Source organism: Falco punctatus (assembly GCF_963210335.1).
Source record: "Falco punctatus genome assembly, chromosome: Z".
In the NCBI taxonomy this organism is placed as follows: domain Eukaryota; kingdom Metazoa; phylum Chordata; class Aves; order Falconiformes; family Falconidae; genus Falco; species Falco punctatus.
The window spans coordinates 26,381,858-26,401,105 of record NC_137586.1 but is presented as its reverse complement, the minus strand read 5'-3'; the positions used below and the strand labels follow the sequence as shown (position 1 = coordinate 26,401,105).

At 45.1% G+C, this 19,248-nt stretch overlaps 1 protein-coding gene across 1 annotated transcript in view; it reads right to left on the bottom strand.

The window, feature by feature from the left end:
* The window catches only part of OTP (orthopedia homeobox), a 55,480-nt gene that overhangs the window by 10,770 nt on the left and 25,462 nt on the right, over window positions 1–19,248 (bottom strand). The window contains exon 2 of the mRNA XM_080373302.1: window positions 1–19,248. This exon is cut by the window's left edge and continues 10,770 nt beyond it. Within this exon, the coding sequence (XP_080229428.1) occupies window positions 18,718–19,248 (531 nt within the window). The 3' untranslated portion in view covers window positions 1–18,717.

The window sequence follows — 19,248 nt, the reverse complement described above, 5'->3', positions numbered from 1 at the left end:
GCAAAGTATATTCCATATGTATGTTTTTCTCGAAAATAAACACTATGTGTTTGCCTGCTTGCCTCCTCTGTCCACAAATTTTCCCCCATGCAAGCTAAACATACAGAGAGAAGCACAAATGAAGGAGGCAAGATTTGCATAGGCATGGAGTCTGCATTGGAGTGACACAGAATGCTAATAAAACCAGTTTAAGGGGGTTTTTTATGTACATTTTTTTTTCCATTTGACTTTAAGAGATCATCACTCAATGTTATTTCTTAAACCGAAGAATCTAAAGCGAATGCTTTGACTTGATTTTAAAGACATTGAATTTTTTCTGCTGGTATAAATAGTATGGACACAGTAAAAGTACTTGAGAGAGCCTAATGAACCATTTCTTACACCCCATTACCTTTAGTCTGATATGACTGAGAGTACGGGCACTAATTATCCTCTCTTTCACAGGCACCGACATAGATCTACCGTAGGTCTTAAAACACAATATTCCATACAACTCTTAGCAGTTCCTCATGTAATACATTTCTGTATTTTTTTCTAATCGAAATTTAAATTAGAGGCATGCCACTTCTCATCTACCTGCCACTTATACATGTTTCATGAACAATTCTTTAAGATGATTTCCTACCAAAAAAAGTGCAGGTAGCACAGGGCCAGTCACAGGGCAAGTCCTAAAAATTAAAGGATTTTTCTTTGAAAGGAGTGAGGCAACCATACTGCTCTAATGACAGAGCAGTTCTGCATGGTGGAGACTCGCACAGGAAGGCTGCCAGTCCAGGGAATCAAGGGAGTGTGAGACGAGCACAAGATCAGAGCTCATCTCCCCTGGGTCCCTCGGAAAATGGAAAATTGCTTTTACTAGTTTGGCTCTGCTCTTCTGTACCAGAACAGAGCAAGGAGCAAGGCTGATCCAGGGGGATGGGAAATCATGCATCGCTCTGCACCGCTTTGCAGAAAGCCTTGCTGAGGCAATGCAGGTGCATCAGGTGATGTGTATGCCCTGTCATATGCCCGGTGGCTATGCTCTTGCAAATTATTTGCTCTCCTGTTGGACTTCCCAGGCTCAGCTCATATGAGGAATCCCAACAGCACACTCCAAATCCTACCCTTATCGATCCACCTGGAAAGCAAAGTGTAAGGCGCCAACACCTCACTGCCCAGGGGTAAATGCTGCTCCCAACTGCTGTGCTGATTTGCATGACGGTAACTGAGCTTGACCCTTTATCTCACGTCAAAAGGAAGATGAAGTTTTCTGCTGGTTAACGAGGAAACACTTGGAAACATATGAGCTGCATATTGGGATGCAGATGGTTCTATAAGACAGTACATACATTTATAAAGGAGACATGTAAGGTCATTGGGAACCATCTGCTTTAAATATTTAAATGTCCTTACACTAAACGTATGAGTAGTTTTGCCGTGGACTTGTAATATTAGCCATCTACCAATTTTTTATAATAACAGTGAAACAAAAGAAAAATGGAAAGGTGGGAGAAAAGGCATGGCAACCAATTTACAACATCTGGGCCCTACATGGCCAGCTCAGAAGCAGCTCAACCTCTCCAAAAGCAGTTTGCACTATTTGCAGTGGCTCACCCCCATGCAAAACACATATTTTGGGGATGTCTTGGAGTCCTATGCCACTGACACAACGCTGCTCTGACCCTGGGAGGAGGGCAGGCACTAGGCAATGTAGCTATCAGGGAATCTCAGTGACTTTCCTCCTCCTTGTCAGGATGTTTCCATAGAGGGTAATTTTGGTGTGATTTGCCTCATCCAAACAGCAAGATTTCCAAGGCTCCTTTTCTTGCACTAGTCAATAGCCTAACACAAGTGAGCATTGGGGAGCTATGGCTCCAGAAACCCTCACCTCTGCTGACTCTGCACTGATTTCCCCAAGTAAACAGTTTCCCACCTTCTTTCGGTTACCCCCAGTAACAAACCTAAATAAAACTGCTGTCTCCTTCTCTCTGTGCTGTACTCATTACGTGGTTTGACAGCACTATCCTTGCAGGCGGTCACACTGGCACCCAGAGAAAGCCACCACACCTAACTGCCCCCAGTCCAAGCTATGTGGACACAGGATATTTGTGAAGATGAAGGTAGTATTAAATCACTTTGGTCCTCCTTTTCTTTTTGAAGTATTTTCCACTAAGTAGAACCCCTCAGGTAGGAAGAGAAGAGCTGGAGGGCTCCCAGGAACTGACTCTTAGTTGCACCTCTGAGGCCAGAGAGAAGGATACCCACAGTCCTGCAGTGCTCCAAACAGCCTTCCATGGAGGAGCAGCCCAAAAGGGTCCACATACATTGGGTTGAGCTCCTTACTGCAGCTCCTGGCACCAATATGTGAAGGCAGACAGCACCAGCTTCTTTCCTTTCCTTCTCTCTGTTTCTCATATGGGTTTTTCTAAGCCACATGCCTTGGGCTTCCTGGGCCAGCACATCCCATAGTGTCAGCTAACACCATTGAAGGGCCATACTAGGACAGCCTGGACATGCTACTCACAGCAAGTTAGAGCTGCTGCTCATGCCTGTGTCCTCAGCAGACTAGTTTCTTCATGTACCTTGTGTTTCTTTAAGTCTTCTCCATAATCTGAGGTACAGCATCAACACAGCAGTTACCAAGCTACTCTTTCTAAATGGTCATCTGATTCACACTCTTTGCCAGGAATATGCATATACAATATGTATCATTAACGTATATATATTGTTCCTGAGGTCACACTTTCCCTGAGGTCTGTTGCTGCACTATGGTTCTTTCTCACCAGCCTCTGTAGCAAACACGGGCAGGGATTAATGAGTTCCCCAGGACAGATGGATTACTTTTGATAGATAAAATCTGTCGCCAAAAGAGAGAAAGCTGATCTATTGCTCTTCTCTGGAAAGGACCGAGGAGTAAAACCACAACAAAAACCATTCACGGGGTTTTTTTGTCTGAATTTTTCTCTCTCTGACTGCCTTGGTCTATAGGAGCAGCTCTGCCTGCAAGCAGACCAAGATAACCTCCTTCCCCAACACAAAGCCTTGATTCATGCTATTGAAAAATACAGGCGGTTGTTGTTGTTACTGCATTCCACTGATATTATCATTTGGCACCTTGTTTGTGCCTGCTGAAGAGAAAAGGCAAACTCCACCACCTTATGGGAGCCCCCGTGCTCTTCCAAGTTCTCTTTGACATTGCTTTGTTTTCCTCCCCCTCATTTTCCCCAGGAGATATCAGTCTGTGTTATTACAGATTCACCACATCTATCTTATTTTCATTTCAGTATCTCTGTCCTTTTTAAAGATCCTTTACAAATATTATTCGCACCATCTTGTAACAGCTTTCAATTCAGAGCAGTAACGTGACTTCTTAATGAAATTTGTGCATCTATCTATTCTTGGATAATATTTATAATGAGCCCCAAATGGCTACCAAGAGAAAGAGTGAAGACTCTGAAAAGAAGAGAAGCAGCAAAAATAAAAGATGAAAAGCAAAATTGTGAGCAATAATTGTACTGCTCTGTTCACACAATTAAGAAGTATATCAGAGGAAAACAGTTAAATTAGCTTACTAAGTGCTTATAGGAGTTCTAAAGCTCTGCTGTCAGTTCAATTAAAAAAATACCCTAACAACAGCACACTGACTCTAAAGCAGATGACATTCTCCAGCAGCCTGAGATGGTCTCTGTGGTACTGACAGCCTCCTTTTCTCCCTGTCCTTTTGAGCAATATAGCCTACCCAGGATGATTTCAGACTGTCAGGGCTCAAACACAGCTGTTCCTTTTCTGGAAACCAAACAGCCCAGCCTTCCACTTTCTATGGCAACAACAGTGAGCCCTTCGCAATCTGACCTGCCGAGGAAAACCTGCTGTTAATTAAATGTTAATTGCCATAATGCAGTCTGCATTATGTGGAAAAATGCAAGTTATTTTAACCTGTATTTTAAAGAAAACATCTGAGGCTTAAACTGCCAGGCAGAGGCACCTTATAGATTGACAGATATATATTGCTCTCATCCCTTTGGTGTTAGAAGAGACTCCTATGAGTTTAATAGACATGTTGTTCTATTATTTTGCAGACTTTCAGGTAGCAACTGTTTCAGACAATGTAATTTTATTTGTGAAAACCACAAAGGCAGAATTAATAGCCAATTTTAAATTATATTAAGATGCATTGGTATTTTTTTATTACATTAATTGCTTATTTGTATTTTAAAATACATCAGAAGCTGGGTCCTTTCTGATTTCAGCAGGAAGAGTGTATGATTTGATTGAAGGATCTTGACTCCTAGATAGACACAAACACATTTATGCTGGCCCCTCTGCAGCAGGCAGATGCTTGTGCAACCATCCTCAGAGGGACTGTGCCATATGTGAATCACTGCCAGGACCCCCAAGGAAACAGAATTGCCCACTTTCCAACTCCAAGGGCTTCTCTAGAGCAACCTGCCTCCCTCCTGCAACCTGATGCTTTAAACAACTCACCTTCTCTTAAACTGCTTGGCAGCTGGGTGAACAGACCTCAACACTGCAGCAGTTTTTCTGCCAGCTTGGCCCCGGCTCTGCAGAGACCTTCCACCCCTGAGACTGGGGTGCTGGGGAAGGGAGGAACTAGAAAGCACAGAGCCCTGTTTGGAGTGACACAGGAACAACCTCTCGCTGGCTGCTTGCCCTGGCCAAAATTCAATTAAATGGCTGACAGAATCTCAGCTCTATTAAACAGCATCTAGACCTGGGACATAAGTGACAGGTCGCTTCAGCCCCCGTGCCGTCCCCACTTGCAGGGCAGGCATGACTGCTTGGGTCTCCACAGGAGGAAGCCAAGACCAACCAAGAGCCATGGGCACAGGGGTGGGAAGGGTTCCTAACTGGGGCTTGCTGAGTTTATTAAGCTGCTTTTCCTCCAGACTGAGTTTATTATTGTATTTTACCTTACATGGACTGCTGTGAATGCTGTGATGGTCTGTGCAGGGCGTTGCAGGTGGTGTGACCACAGAGTGCTTTGGAGATGTTACAGTTTGGTAAAGGAACTGTTTTCCCTGTGTTTGCCATGTGTTCTTTTTTTGTCCTAATGCCAACCATGGTGATACCTGAAACTATTTTCTGAGATTTCAGTGAGGACTGGCTTGAACTGCACTGTAACTTCTCTTCTACTCTTTTACAGAAATGCCAGCACACACACACAAAAGATTTTGGTTCATTCCCATTTACGTTTGGTTCATTCAAGAAGCAGCGTGGATGAAAAAAGGTACCCCACAGTGGATGCTTGTGTAAAATCACTGATCATGTAACTATGTTGCCCAAACCGTCTTTTGGAAAGAGTATTTTGGGCAGGGGTGTAAAAGACAGAGCTGACAGCACCAACCACAAATGTCTAATTCTCTCTCCTTTCCTTTTTTACTTATCTGTAATTTGCAAAGGCAAAATATCAAAGTTGAGTAACAGTAATGAAGGGTCAACTTCTCTGCTAGTGTAAATGGGTGTAGCACACCAAAGTGGATGAAGTTCCACTGGTTCACGCTGGCAGCAAACACCACTTAAAACAAGCTGCATCCATTCTGCAGTGGTCTCACAGGGATGTGGGAATACTGCTTCTGTGATTTGATGCAAAACTATTTATAGCCTCAGCATTTAACCCCTAGAGAGGAAGCTACCAAAGGGAAGAAGCCGGTGGAGGTGAGTGTTGTCAGGGAAGCACCAGCACTGCCAGCGCAGCCCAGGGTCACGTCTAAAAGCAGAGCAATCTGTGGTCACGTTGATTTCCCAGAGACCTGCCACTCTCCCTACCACATCTGGATTTGATCCCCAATGTATACAAAGCTGGGGAGTGTCTCAGTGGTTTTAGAGTGTTATGTGCATTATTTTTCTCATCTTAAAGCTGTCCATGTAGAGAAAAATACGGGACTTCAGTAACAGTTACCAGCATGATTTGCTTTTATTACCTTTCTGTTCGAGACCCTTGTTTCCCCTTGTAGCATGTCAAATTGCCCCCAAAACCACATTATACAGCCGAGAAATGTCGTTCACACTTCACTGGCTATTGATTTACTTTATTTATTGGCACAAAATCAGCCTGAGATAAACATTTTGTCCCCCATTTCCACTATTGTAAGCGATATAGTTCACTGCGAGATAGGCAAACCCCAATGTGCTGGGTCACAATTCGACATGGCTTTCTAATCAATGTGTGAAAAATTACCTAATGAATAATGGGTTGCACATTTCCACAAACAAATTAACCAGGGTGAGACTGAAACTAATGATTATATTTATCTAATGTAATTTCACATCTGTTACTAGAGCTAGTAATTTTTTTTTTCTTCTTTCCATGGCGTCCTCAGAATTACAACCCAGCTTTTGAGAGACAGACATTTTACATCCGTTTAAACAGATAATGTTCAGATTTATTAGATACATACTTCTAAAACCACAAGAGTTTGTTATTATTTTGCAGTACTTTGTGGGGGTTGAACTGTCTTTTGAAATGTGGCGTGATTTTCACACCGGAGCCAGGGTGCTCAGACTCATAACACCTCCTGTACAAGGAACAACAAAAGTGATTTTTTTCCCAATACACCAGCCAGTTGAGATACACCCTGATAATTTTCACTGGAGTTAGGCTAACATTATTTGCAGATGAAAAAGCATGACAGTGGGAAGGAACCTCATGGGCTCGGTCTTTATCTCCTTCTTACAGGACATTTGCATCTTCCTGGCAAAATGATCAGTTTTGTAAAACAAATATTCCCAGAGTCCAACCGCCAACTCCGCATGGGTTCAGCAAGCACCAGGGGCCTGATGCAGCAGTTGCTTCTCAGAATGGGGAAAGCAATTGGCTCTTGGGGTTTGCTTTCCACTGGCTGTTTTTATTCTCCAGGCATATAAAAATCTTTTGCTTGGACTGCCTTGGGCACCCTCCCTGGCTTCCAAAATACGAGGCATTAACATGTCTGTCTCTGTCTCTCTCCTAAGAGAAGCACTATAAAGAAGGGCTTGTAAGACGGGCCACCAGGGAAGGAGAAAGAGGACAACGCTGGGGTTTCCTCCCCCTGAAGCTGACTCACCTTCGTCTCCATGGGGGATGTAGAGCCTCCCTTGCTGCAGATACCTTCCTTTGCTGCTGGGGGCTGTATCTGCTCTGTCACATCGGGCAGCTTGCAGTTGTCTTTAAAGATGCTGCAACAAAAACAAAAGTCTCCAAATGATGTCACTACTTGAATCAACATTATTAAACAATTTCACAACCTGTGTCAGTCGTGGTGGCAGCTTTCATAAGGATTTATTATCCAGAGAGACAAGAGAGGGGGCTGAGAGTGCGCAGAGATTTGAAAGTCATTGTACCGAGAGTTTAATTATTGTATTTTTCACTGAAGTTGAAAGTATTGAGGAAAATCTAGCCAATTTCATATTGCCTCATTTGATTAAAGAAGTTGTATGATTGTTCAGAATGTGTAATTGCCATTCAACCCAGCTGAACTGAAAAAAAGCTTTTTGACTTCACATCCTTAATATTTGGTGATATTTAGTAGACTCGCTGGATTAGCCAAACAAAACTTAGAAAATGACACCAGCTTTACTCTGAAGACATTCTGATAATTGATTTGGCTGAAATTTTTGAGTAACTCAATGTGTGTTTCTGTTTGGGTTTGTGGTGGGGGGTGTTATTTTTTAGTAGTATACATTATTCTAATCAACATTAGAAAAAAGTCATCTATTCAGCCATGTCAGGTATGGGACAACATGTAACTTCATGGGTGGATTTTCAAACCACAGGATATAAAGCTTAACACAGTGTCATGTTTATTACATGGAGAAAGACATGCAGACATCCTGCAGATGTGTGCCTTATAAGCCTACAGTACCAGTTTGAATTTGGCTTCTTTACTGAGAAAAGAGACTCTAAATGTGTACTACTACAAATGTATTTTTTTTACCGCAGATAGCCCTCATTCCCTCCAGTGCTGGTTCCAGAAATAGACGACCTTGTTCTGCCCAGAAGCTTGTGGAACAGCTGAGGAACATTCTGTCTGGGTCAGTCTTTGTTTGGTTACAAAGCAGACCTCTGCATCTCTTGCTTTGGAGACTTCTTGTTCCACCGATTGCAGAAGAGGTTGTCCACTACTAGCACATTACCTAATGAATAATGGGTTGCACATTTCCACAGATTAACCACAGAAACAGACGCTCGCAAGTGTCCCCAGCCTGGCAATAGTTGAGCTGGCCCCTTCTATGGTGGCATCTTCTGTTGTAGCTTGTTAACCCTCACCTGTGCAGTGAAGGACCCTGGTGTAAGACCCAAAGAGGAGTGTTTCCAATCTCCAGAGTGTGAACAGGCTGGGCTAACACACAATGCATCCATTTCAGCTGCAGTCAGCTCATGGAGATTGAGGTACATGCTGCTGGGGGAGGCAGGGAGGCGTCAGTTCCAGGCCCATCCTTCTGCGCCGGAGCAGCTGAGCAGTTTGGCAGCCACTGCCTGGTTCAGGGATAACTTCAGTGGAGTTCTGGGGCACATGAAATGGAAGTTGAGAAACAGCATGAAAATAGTGGGCAACATCGTCAAGATGAGCTCTCATGTAGCCACACTGCCCTGAACATTTGATTACCTGAATGTACCATTCTTCCTAAAACACCTTTTCTTCCCTACCCTGAGCGTGATGGCTGTAGCATACCCTGGGCTGCCACAGCCTGCAGAGGCCACACAGCAGGATGGCTTTGACACGGCACTCCAAACCTAGTCTGTTTCTTAACTCCTAGGACCACCTTGACAAGGACAAAGCAACTGTAAGCAGCCATAGGTAGAGTTCTTTGGGGATTGAGCTCAGGGAAACATTTGATGGTTGCTGATAACAAGCACTTCATTCAACATACTCCCTCAGCGATTTTTGCTCCTCCTTTGTCTACTGCATTAGATTCAGTTAAAACCTCTTGTCCTAAGTCAGGCTGCTCAGTCCTGGACATATAACTCAACAAAAGCAATTCCTGGTTTTATAATAATTCACTGATCACTGCACAGACATTTGTTGCTGGAGAAAGTATTGAACTTAGTTGACCAAAAGATGCAAAGGATGTTGATGAAAGCAGTGCAGAGCTGTCCAGAGGGACTTGGAGCACCTATAATGAAAGCATACATGGCAAGATAAACCAAGCATCAGCTTTTCTAACAAATGCGGTCTGAGTGTTTCAGCCTGAATCCAGAAGTAGGTCACACAAGAGAGGCATGTTGTGACTTCAGTCTCCGTGCCTTTTCCAGGTAACCAGGCTGCACCATTTGCGTTTCTCATTTTCCCTCTGGTAGAAATTTCTCACTGCAGGTTTTGACAATTTTCAAATAATGTCGTGGAGAGTGTGACAACATGAAATGAGAGTAGAGCACAATGATGCAGTAAATAGTTACATTATTAGAAAGGCAGATGCTGGCATTGAAGCAGGGTTGTTGGCCTAAAAAAAATAGATTAGGAGGAAGAAAATCGAAAAAAAATCTGTGTGGTATCTGAAGCAGTTGATAGCATAATAACATTCATATGCAAGCAAGGGTTTTCTGTGGCAATGGGAATCAGCTCACATGCTAATATGACCAGTAAATAAACCATAGAAAGATTCTGGAATTGATATTATTACTCACCAAATACAACTCCAGGCCAATGAATCATGTCTGGGAATGCATTTTGGACTCCAACCGCTGGCACTGGATCCCAGTGTGCAAGACAAAGTCCTGCAGTGGCACCCAACTCACACCCAGCCATCTACAGACAACCTAAATTTAGCATAAACCTGGTGCTTCATATTTGCTCTTGGATTATTCTTGGCGGTATTTAGAGTGCTCAGAGATATGCCCTGAGTGAACACAGGGACACTGGTGAAATTCAGGACATTTGAACATGCTAATGGTACCTAAACTGAAGTCAGCAAGGAGTGATTTGGAGCAAGGCTGCTGCAGCCTGGTCCTTCACTTAGGCAACTGAGAGGAATGGGGTCTCCTCACCCTTCTGTGAAAGCCTGTTACCCATCTCTTGTTGCCTATCATCTTCTTCCCAAAAGACTATAAACTGCAGTCTGAATTCAGCCCATATCTGAGGATTTTTTATGTGTCTCCAGGGTCAAGTGACCCACGCAACAACCTGAGAACCTAATGTTCAAAGAACCTGGGAACCAACAACTCCAGCAATAAGGCTTGAAGAGGTTCAGATCCCACTACCTTGAAAATCACCCCCAACCACATTGATGCAGAGACCCAAACCAATTGGGAATGTGTGAAAGTGCAAACCCACCTTTAGCAAAGCAGGAGTGCTGCTATAATCCTTGGTAAAGCCACTGTAAGAGCCACTTGTTCTCTAGGATAACGCTGTAAAGCAAAGCAGTCAAAGAGCAATTCAGCACCTCAGGAACACTCTAGCTGTCACCAAATCAGCTCTCTGTGCTTAAATGCAGAGCATTATAGGTCTCTACAATGTGCCGTATTATGGACATTTCTCCACAGGAATGCAAAACTGAGAGAAATTTTCATCCGTTTCTTCCTTGTACAAGGCAGGGCAGACTCAGAAGTACTCAGAGGCATCTTGTGCAGGTAATCCCAAGACAATGTTAGTCTCTCAAAAGCTGTGCAAGTGATGGCCTGCCCCATGCACAGCTACTCTGGCCAGTGCAGCTCAACTGGATTGCAAGTGGGATTCCGACTGACTTTGCCAGTCAAGCTCCTTCCCTTGGAGCCTCTCAAGAAACTTGTGCTGAGGCAAACAGGACACATTTGGGATTATCCACTGCTGCACAGACTCTGATGCAAGACAGGACCAATTAAAACTGCCCTGAGTATGTAGAATGAGGAAGGCTTTTGCTGATGCGCTGAGTGCCAGCTCATTTGAATGTTTTCTACCAGTTTGGAAATGAGAAGACCTAGATGAAAGCTAGATGTATCAACATCATTTCATGGAGGTTGCCCAATGGAGTGGCACAGAGAATGATGACTGAAGGTGAGGACAAAAGGCACAGGTAGGAATGGTGCACTAAACCTTTTTTCATCTGGAGTGATTCACAGAGGTGTCAAGAGTGTGTGATGTGTCAAAATCCTAAAGGCAAGAGTGAAAGCAGAAGTAAGCAGGTAGATAATCTTTTAAGTAGAGGATCCCAAACTGCTTTACTCATAAATTCACTCTGAAAGCTAGTGGTAACATATAAGGAGCAAGACAAGCTTTAAAGATGAGATGATAAGACTTCATGCGTTGGTAGAAAAGGCACATCTAGAATGACTGGACAACTGCAGCATCAAAGGTGGCTAGGATCAGAGCAGTGCAGTTAATGAAAATAAGAGATTTGTGTATTGGTAGAGACTTCAGACAGAACAAATTGGGAGGACATTATTTGATAAAGAAGAAATTTCTGAACTTGTTGTGGAGTTTGATAAGAATCTAGTGAAGGTAACAAGAGGATTAAAATTGATAGTACTTGGCAGCCTACATTACTTTGAAGAAGAGACTTAGGTACCAAGACACTTAGATGCTTTTCAAAAAAATACCTGCAACACTGGATGCTTTCATTTAGCAAGTAATGGTATAACCAGCTGTTGTCGAAGTTACAACATAAGGAAGGATGTATATGGAAGGCATCAACAAGTGACAGGCTGGCTTTGTGTTTTGGGTGTAATTGATTAACTATAACATCCATGGATGAAATCTACAGATTTACATCCTACTGGAGAGGCTAGAAGAGGAGGGGATAACGAATGAAGGACTATTAAAGCAATTTATTGTAGACAGAGCAAGAATCACCTCCAACAGAAATGAGAAAGGTCTGACTTAAGTGAGGATACAAACCACATGACAAGTGGGCCAGAGGCAGCAGCTTCTTTTGATACAAAGAAAGGCCAGAGCAATCAACTAATAACATAGGATCCCACACCCTTTAGGAAGCATCTCTGTTGCAGCTGTCTCTACCTCGATGGGGTCCCTTGCAGCCCAGCAGGATTCCCCAGCCCCGCGGGGATTGGTCCACTCACAGTCTGGGCAAACGTGAGCTTAAAATTGCACAGGAGTTAAAGCAGAAAGGGTGAAGTGACAGTAATATAAAATATAGTAGAATTATCTTCAAGTATTTCTTATAGTAATCAAAATTTCAAGAATAAAGTATGAGTCATTTATTTGCTATGGAGACCTGAAGATAAGAACACAAGCTGACAATGAATACAGCTGTGGGTGTTAATTACTGCTTATAATAGACACAAAGATTAGAGCCACCAACTGTACCAAGTGTAATTCTTTATTTAGTAACTTAATATTCTTCACTGTTCATCTCAATGCATTTTTATATGTCTGACCTTCTGTAGACTTCTCATTTTGTTCTCCAGTTGAAAGAGCAAAGCTGGTTAATTTCTGGTGACATTTTGTGGCTGTGTAGCTGCTGAAATATCTTTTTACACTCAGTTTTGTTTATAAATCTGAATTGAGTGAATATCTGCCTGCAACACAAGCCTGTAAGGCAGGTGACATTGCTGAAATGAGAGTCCCCTCCCTCCCAGGGACTCCCTGAGCATGCCCTGGCATTGGAGGCCCAGTGGACACCAAAGAGCACTGTATAATGGCTATGGTCATGGCAAAGAACAGTTAGATCACGCTATGCCCCCTTCAAATTTCATGTCTTCTACTCACCCAGAGTATCACTGACTTACATTGACTGTGACTGTGGCACAACCACATCCTCTGGATACAAAAAAAAATGGGGACCTTTTTTTTTTTTTTTTTATATCACAGTTTTGCCTGGACTGTGATATAAGGCAGGAAGCTCAGCATCACAGCCCTCCAGTACACAGGAATTTAATTACAAAGTAATGTTTGTGCCTTCAAACAGGGGCTGGTGCTTCCTTTTAATTATTAGATATGAAAAATAGCGGTGAGTGCTCATAGTCATTCTGAAATGCTCTTCAAAAAGTTAGCAAAAAAATAAACCTTAAAAGCTTGTAAAGAAACCACAGGGAATCATAGCTGCCACTTAAATTATATTAAAGGGCAATAAATTGAAACCAGTAAAAAAGAAATGTGTCCTTACAGGGTGCATCGTCAGCTTATGAAATTCACTGTAGCAGGAGGTCAGTGAAAGAAAGTCCATAGTTTGTTTTTTTCTGAAGTACTTTTTGGATCACTACCATGATGCTTCCAACGCTGCGAGAAAAGGCTAATCAAACTTCATACTCCAAGGCACAAAGTATGTATGGGGGTCAGGAGAGAACATCACCCTCACAGACAGTGTATTAAGCATATTCTGCATTTTCCCTCTCGACCTTCGAAGGAGGGTAAGGATCTCTGCAGAACGGTTGTGTAACCTCCAGTGGAAAATCCTGCACAAACACCTCTAGATTCCTTCCTCCCAGGGAGCAATTCTCCTCTGGCAGATTTCAAAGCTCATAAAAACATAATTTTAGCTCTGAAAAATGTATTTAAGCATAAGCGTTGATGAACAATGCAATGTAAAGGTGAAGCAGAGCTCTCGAACCTCAAAGACAGTCTCAGGAGAAGCTGAAGCAGGCACAATTTATTGGCAAATAAGAAAGGCAACTTCCCACCCATACCATTGTACATCCCACGTGGAAGACAAAGATGCGCACGAGCCCTGGCTGTGAGGAACGTGAAAACAGAGACACCCTCCTGCCATTTTTCCCCTGAGGAGTAGAAGTAAATCTCACAGAGGACTTTATGTGACTACTAATGTGGCCCCTAAGGTACTACTCAAAGAAAAGGATGATGGTTGATGAGAGTCCCCTACCACATCCCGAGCACAATAAGCCCCTCCGACTCTTGATGCTATTTTTATTGTGGTGAAATGAAAGATTAAAACCATGCTGTCCCTAGTCCCCTGTTCCACCACCACCACCGCTGTTTTCCTCTCCAGGAGGTTGCATCTCCACCAGGGGTGATGATCGGTCCATGAAGTTTAAAAGGAGCTGTGGATCCTATGTCTTTTGGGGCAAATTCTGCTTCTCTGAGTTAAGACGTGGCTGTCAGCTGTCTTGCCCAGAGATTTTGGGTACATTACATGTTCATGAAGTCAAACTGGCTCCCAGACACTGGCTCTTACCTGTGGCTGGATGAGCCAACATGGCACAAGCTGTGGTCAGACATTTGAATGTGGTCCATATGTGGTCCTCTTATTTCTTTCAGAAAAGGTAGTTTACAGAATGGGTTAAAGTTTTCTGGCAGAATAATTCTGATTATCAGTCCCGCAGATCTTCACCCATGCATCTGCTGAACTCACAGTCAGGTCAGCATGGGCTTCAAAGGCTGCAAGATCAAGGCCTTTGCTCCTTTGTCTCTTTTGACCAAGCTGTAACTCTATTACGATGATCAAATAGTTGAGATAGATCTGTGACATTACAGGATGCTAATTTCCAAGGATTTCTCTTCCTTTGCCTTTTGTGGCATTTAGATTTTTCCTATGTTTATAACACACATGAGGAAAAAATGAAAATTCCTTTGTTTTCCTTTTCATCTCTACGCTGAAAGGCTAAACAGGCCATGCTTCCCAGACCAACTGCTCTGAGCTCAGCCTTAATGGCAGGCAGGTGGTTGCCTCCATGTCAGGGCTTGCTTTAAAAAAAAGGGGATCTTAATTCCAGCATTGGAAATGAAGAGGAGTTTGCTATTAGCTCTCACATTAATAATTTAGAAAATACATGCCCAATCACTTGTGTTCTCTCAGTTCTCTCTGAACACAGCTGCAAACTGCATTAGGTATTAGGGTGAATGGATATATTTCAGATGAGATATTTGTACTGAATTATTAGAGTAGTCTGTATTACAAAATTACTAATAAACATTGCTTCTGGCTCAATTTAGCCTGAACTCAGTGAACCTAGCCAGTGGTGAGAAATCAAAAACTCCGAAATACCCGATGAATGAATCTAACTAATCAAGAAGCCCTGCAGGAAGTAGATGCCAGGATTAATGAGCCAGTGGTTTCACCATGCCATGCTGTTATTTCTTCACATAAATGCCCTCAGATGAGATTACCTTTGTCATGAAAAGGAGAAAAGGAAGGTTACATACTTTCAACTGACAGGTTAACTGCCATACCTCCATTACTGCAAGATACATTTTCATGTGCAGGGATTTTTATTCTGAAAAATGAAAATTTAAAGACCACAACACAAATTAAACCACATTTTCATTTCTAAGAGCAGGGTTCATTGCTGCTAGTACAATAATATAATCCATGCTGCAATGTTATCTGATCCCTTGCCTTGCACAAACTTTCTTCCAATGTTAGTGATGCTCAGTGAATGCAATCTCCAGAAGCAGTTAAGAGCAGATTCTGCCTTCCACAGGGATTTGAGGGGAGGAAGACAGGAGAGGGAGAGTGTCAAAGCATTTCATCAAGAGAGCAAATGAAAGGTTCAGTGACATTATTGTTATGTATATTCCTTAGACATTAGGGGTGATGTTGTGTTTAGAGGAAAGTAAAGCTGCGTAGATACGTGCTGGTGTGGAAATGAATCCATATATACAAACATAAATCTCAGTCTACTTACATGCTGGGTGGAATTGCTCAAAGCTAAAATGCACCTTAAGGCAAGCAAATAAGCCCAGCTGTAACAACCTTAGTGCCTGGTGTTAGCTACTTAGTAATAAGTTAATTGTTATTTGGCATAAATGTTTCCCCTCTATATATATGGAATTCGCCCATTTACTTTGGCCACTTTGCATGAACAAAGCAAAGCTGTTCATGTTGCTAGGTAGAACTGGTCAGTGCTGTTTAATTTTTGTCTTTGCAATATCAGTGTGGGTAAGATTTTGTAACAAAATCATCCACAGACAACCTGTAACATGTGTGAGTGAAACCTGCAGTCCTCTTCCTTTCATCCATGTTAAATACATAAGAGCATCCGCTTAGATGTTTCAGGTTGCAAAACTTCAGCTGGTGCTAAGGGTACATATAATTTCAAAAATCTCCAGGACTCAGAACACAAAGATCTATTGCCATGGAAACAAATGTCGCATCAAAGTTGGGTAGGATCAAAAAGCTTTGCTCATAACCAGCACAACAGTTGCATTAGAATATGGAGGAAATGATGGATGTTTTAGGAGCGAGCATTACGCTGAAGGACCTTTGTAAGGCCCGTTCCATAGGGCTGCGGTGTTCGGTGTCAAGAGTTGGATCTTACAGGTTGCCTCTCAATCCCCTGCCCCCAGCCAGAGAGAGCATTTTTCTCTACCATTAAAAAGCACATATTTTTTAAAGACCTTCTATACTGCACTTTACAACATCCCTACATCATAAAGCTGTCTTACTTATAGCAATATAAAGCAGCTGTAAAAATTACATGCTTGTAAACAACCTTCCATACATTTGGAAGGAGTGAGATTTGCACTCCTCTGCATGTAAGTGGAGACCTGTTTGTCTTCCCAGTGCGCCACAGCATGGGGAAGGGACTGCTGTGGGATTGGGAAGGCCAAGGGACATCCTGGATGGGCCACCACTCCCCTTGGCCCACAGAGGGGCACTCATGGGGGATAGAGGAGATGGGGTACTCTGACCAGCCTTGCCCCATAGGCACCCTGTGCAGCCACATCTTTGATGGCTGATCTAAACTGATCACAAACTTCAGACTCAGAGCTAAGCCTGGGTGCAGAGAGGCAACGGCGTGGCCCCAGGCCAGGCTGGGGAGAAAAGGGAGGGCTGGAAGGAGGGACAGGGCATGGTGACTTCTTAGCCCAGGCATTTACCTGGTAAGGTATGGCTTATGGTATGGGACCTGTCTTGCCTGGCTTGGCCCACCTCAGGGTGAGCATCCTGGGCTGTTTCAGCACCTGCATGAACAGGCTCCTACAGAAGGGGCACAGGGCGGCTTCCTCAGGTGACCCCCAGCGGACCCACTCACAGCCTGGATTGCCAATAATTTATTCTGCTTTTATTTCTCTTTTAAATTAAATATGCATATGTAATATGCACTTTGGAGCGGGCAAGGACCCTTCAGCGGGTGCCTATGGAGCCGGGCACTCTCAGGTGTGTAATTAAGAGGTGTGTAATTGATGTACAAGGAGAAGAGATCTTAGTGCATTGCATTAAAAAAGGAAAGGGCGGGGAAGGGAAGAGAAGGAAAAAAGAAACTCAAGCTGGGCTGCGCGACACTTGCCGAAGTCCTGCACCTACTTTTCCCGCGCGTTAAAGTTTGCACGGGAGCAAACGCACGGTTTTCCCGTCAGTGGGATTTGCGCTGCTAGCAGCCGTGCGCTCCGTTCCGAACAGGCAGAGAGGTCTGCGGCGAACCGGCCCTCCACTCCCGCTCCCGCTGCAAGCCCGGCCCTCGGCCCCCGGCCCCGCACCGGCCCGCACCGGCCTCCCGCCGCCCCACTCCCCCTCGCCCCCGCCCCCGCCCCACCCCTACCCCCCCGCCGAGTTTATCCCGACTTACAGTTAAAAGGCAAATCACACAGAAAGATTAACAAAAGTTTATTTATCATGAAGTATTAAAATTGTGATAAATGAAAGGCAAAATTCAAGCAAGCAAAACTATCCCCAAACTTGTGACAAAGGACTCGGTGAATCCCCACAGAAGGAAGTCCTGTCGTTTTTTTTTTGTTTTTTTTTGCCTGCGATTCAAGACACCTCTCATATCTCACACGCCACATCAAAATCCATAATTATTCATATCACATACTGAAAATGATATTATTTATCCATTCACATTAACTTGATATAAACGTGTCCGGAAAAGTCAAGTAATATATTTTATATTAGCTCAAACATTTAGTAAGAAACCCAAAATTCAATAAATAAGCACAGACAATAAGTTAAAACATATCACGAATCGACCAGTATGTTAACAAGAATGCTTTATCTACACAAAACATCCTATTTCACATCGTTTGTTCATTCCTCCAGCGGCCCTGCCCTGCGGCGGGGTGACCGGCACATGCAGGCGGGCGGGCCGCGGGGCCGGGCCGGGCCGGGCCGGGCCGGGCCGGGCGGGGCGGGGGCGGCGGCGGCGCCTCCGTCGGCGGCAGCGGAAGATGCAGGAGGGACAATAGCAGCAGGAACGTAAATAAATGCGTAAATTAAGGTGGGGCGGATCGGCAACTCAACTGTCACGAAATCAAAGATCCGAAAAAGGGAAGTGCTTTTGCTTCGGGGTTGGGTTTTTTTTTTCCTTTTTTTTTTTCCCCCGTGTGTTTTACTGTTACGAAAAGAAACTTTTTCATTTCTTTTTTCCCCCCTATCTCCTTTGCTCTTTCTCGCATATAAATGCTTTACCAAAATGGATTTGATTCTCTTGGGGGTCTCAGTGCCGCTCCGCGGGCCCGCCCAACCGCCCCCCGACGGCGCCCTCGCAGCGGAGGGGGCCGGCGGCAGATCGCTGCTCTTAAATAAACCGTAAAAATTAAGGAAACAAAACCATGACTAATTTCTTTGCGGTGCCGGCCGGGTGCCGGCGGGGGAAGGAGGCAGGGCCGGGCGCGGGTGGCCCCGGGTCCTTCCGCCGCCGGGGAGCAGCGGCCGCCGGCCAGGCCGGGCCGCGGGGAACTGGGGGGATGCGCGGGGGCGGGGGGGGTGCGGGGGTGGTGGTGGGGGGGTGTTTCTCGGCCCACAAACCAGTCCGTTGGCGTCTGATTTCAGATCCTGAGTCGGCTCCCTGGTAAGTCAGGTGGGGGAAGGCGGGGGACCGGGGCGGGCCGGGGCGGGCGGGCGAGGCGGGGGCGCGGGGCGATGCGGCGGCGGCAGCGGCGGCGTTGGCGCGGGGCGCGGCGTCGGCCATTAGGTGAAGCTCATGGAGACTGTGTGCTCTAGTGCTTTGCGGCGGAGGGAGGCGATGCTGGTTCCCCGCCACACGTCGCTGCTGTCCGGGGAGCTGCAGAGCTGGGGCGAGCCCGTCACGTTGCTGGGGCCGGGCAGGGAGGCGGGCACCATGCCGGGGAAGGCGGGCTGGTAGAGGTGCGACTGCAGCCCGGCGCCGTTGGAGCCCGCCAGGCTGTTGGAGAGGCCCATGGAGTTGGGCGGCGGCCCGGCCGCCAGGCTGCACTGGGACAGGGACTGCGCCATGGCCTGCTGCCTGCCCAGCGCCGGCGGCAGCGGCAGCTGCGACACGCCCGGCATGGCGGCGGCGGCCCAGCGGGTGTCGTTGGCGTGGAAGGAGCAGAGGCTGTCGCCCATGGCGGCGGCGGCGGCGGCGGCGGCCGAGGGGAACTGCGGCAGCCCCGGTGTCGGCAGCAGCGTGCCCGGGGCGCGGAAGACGTTGGTGGTCTTCTTGCGCTTCTTCCACTTGGCCCGACGGTTCTGGAACCAGAC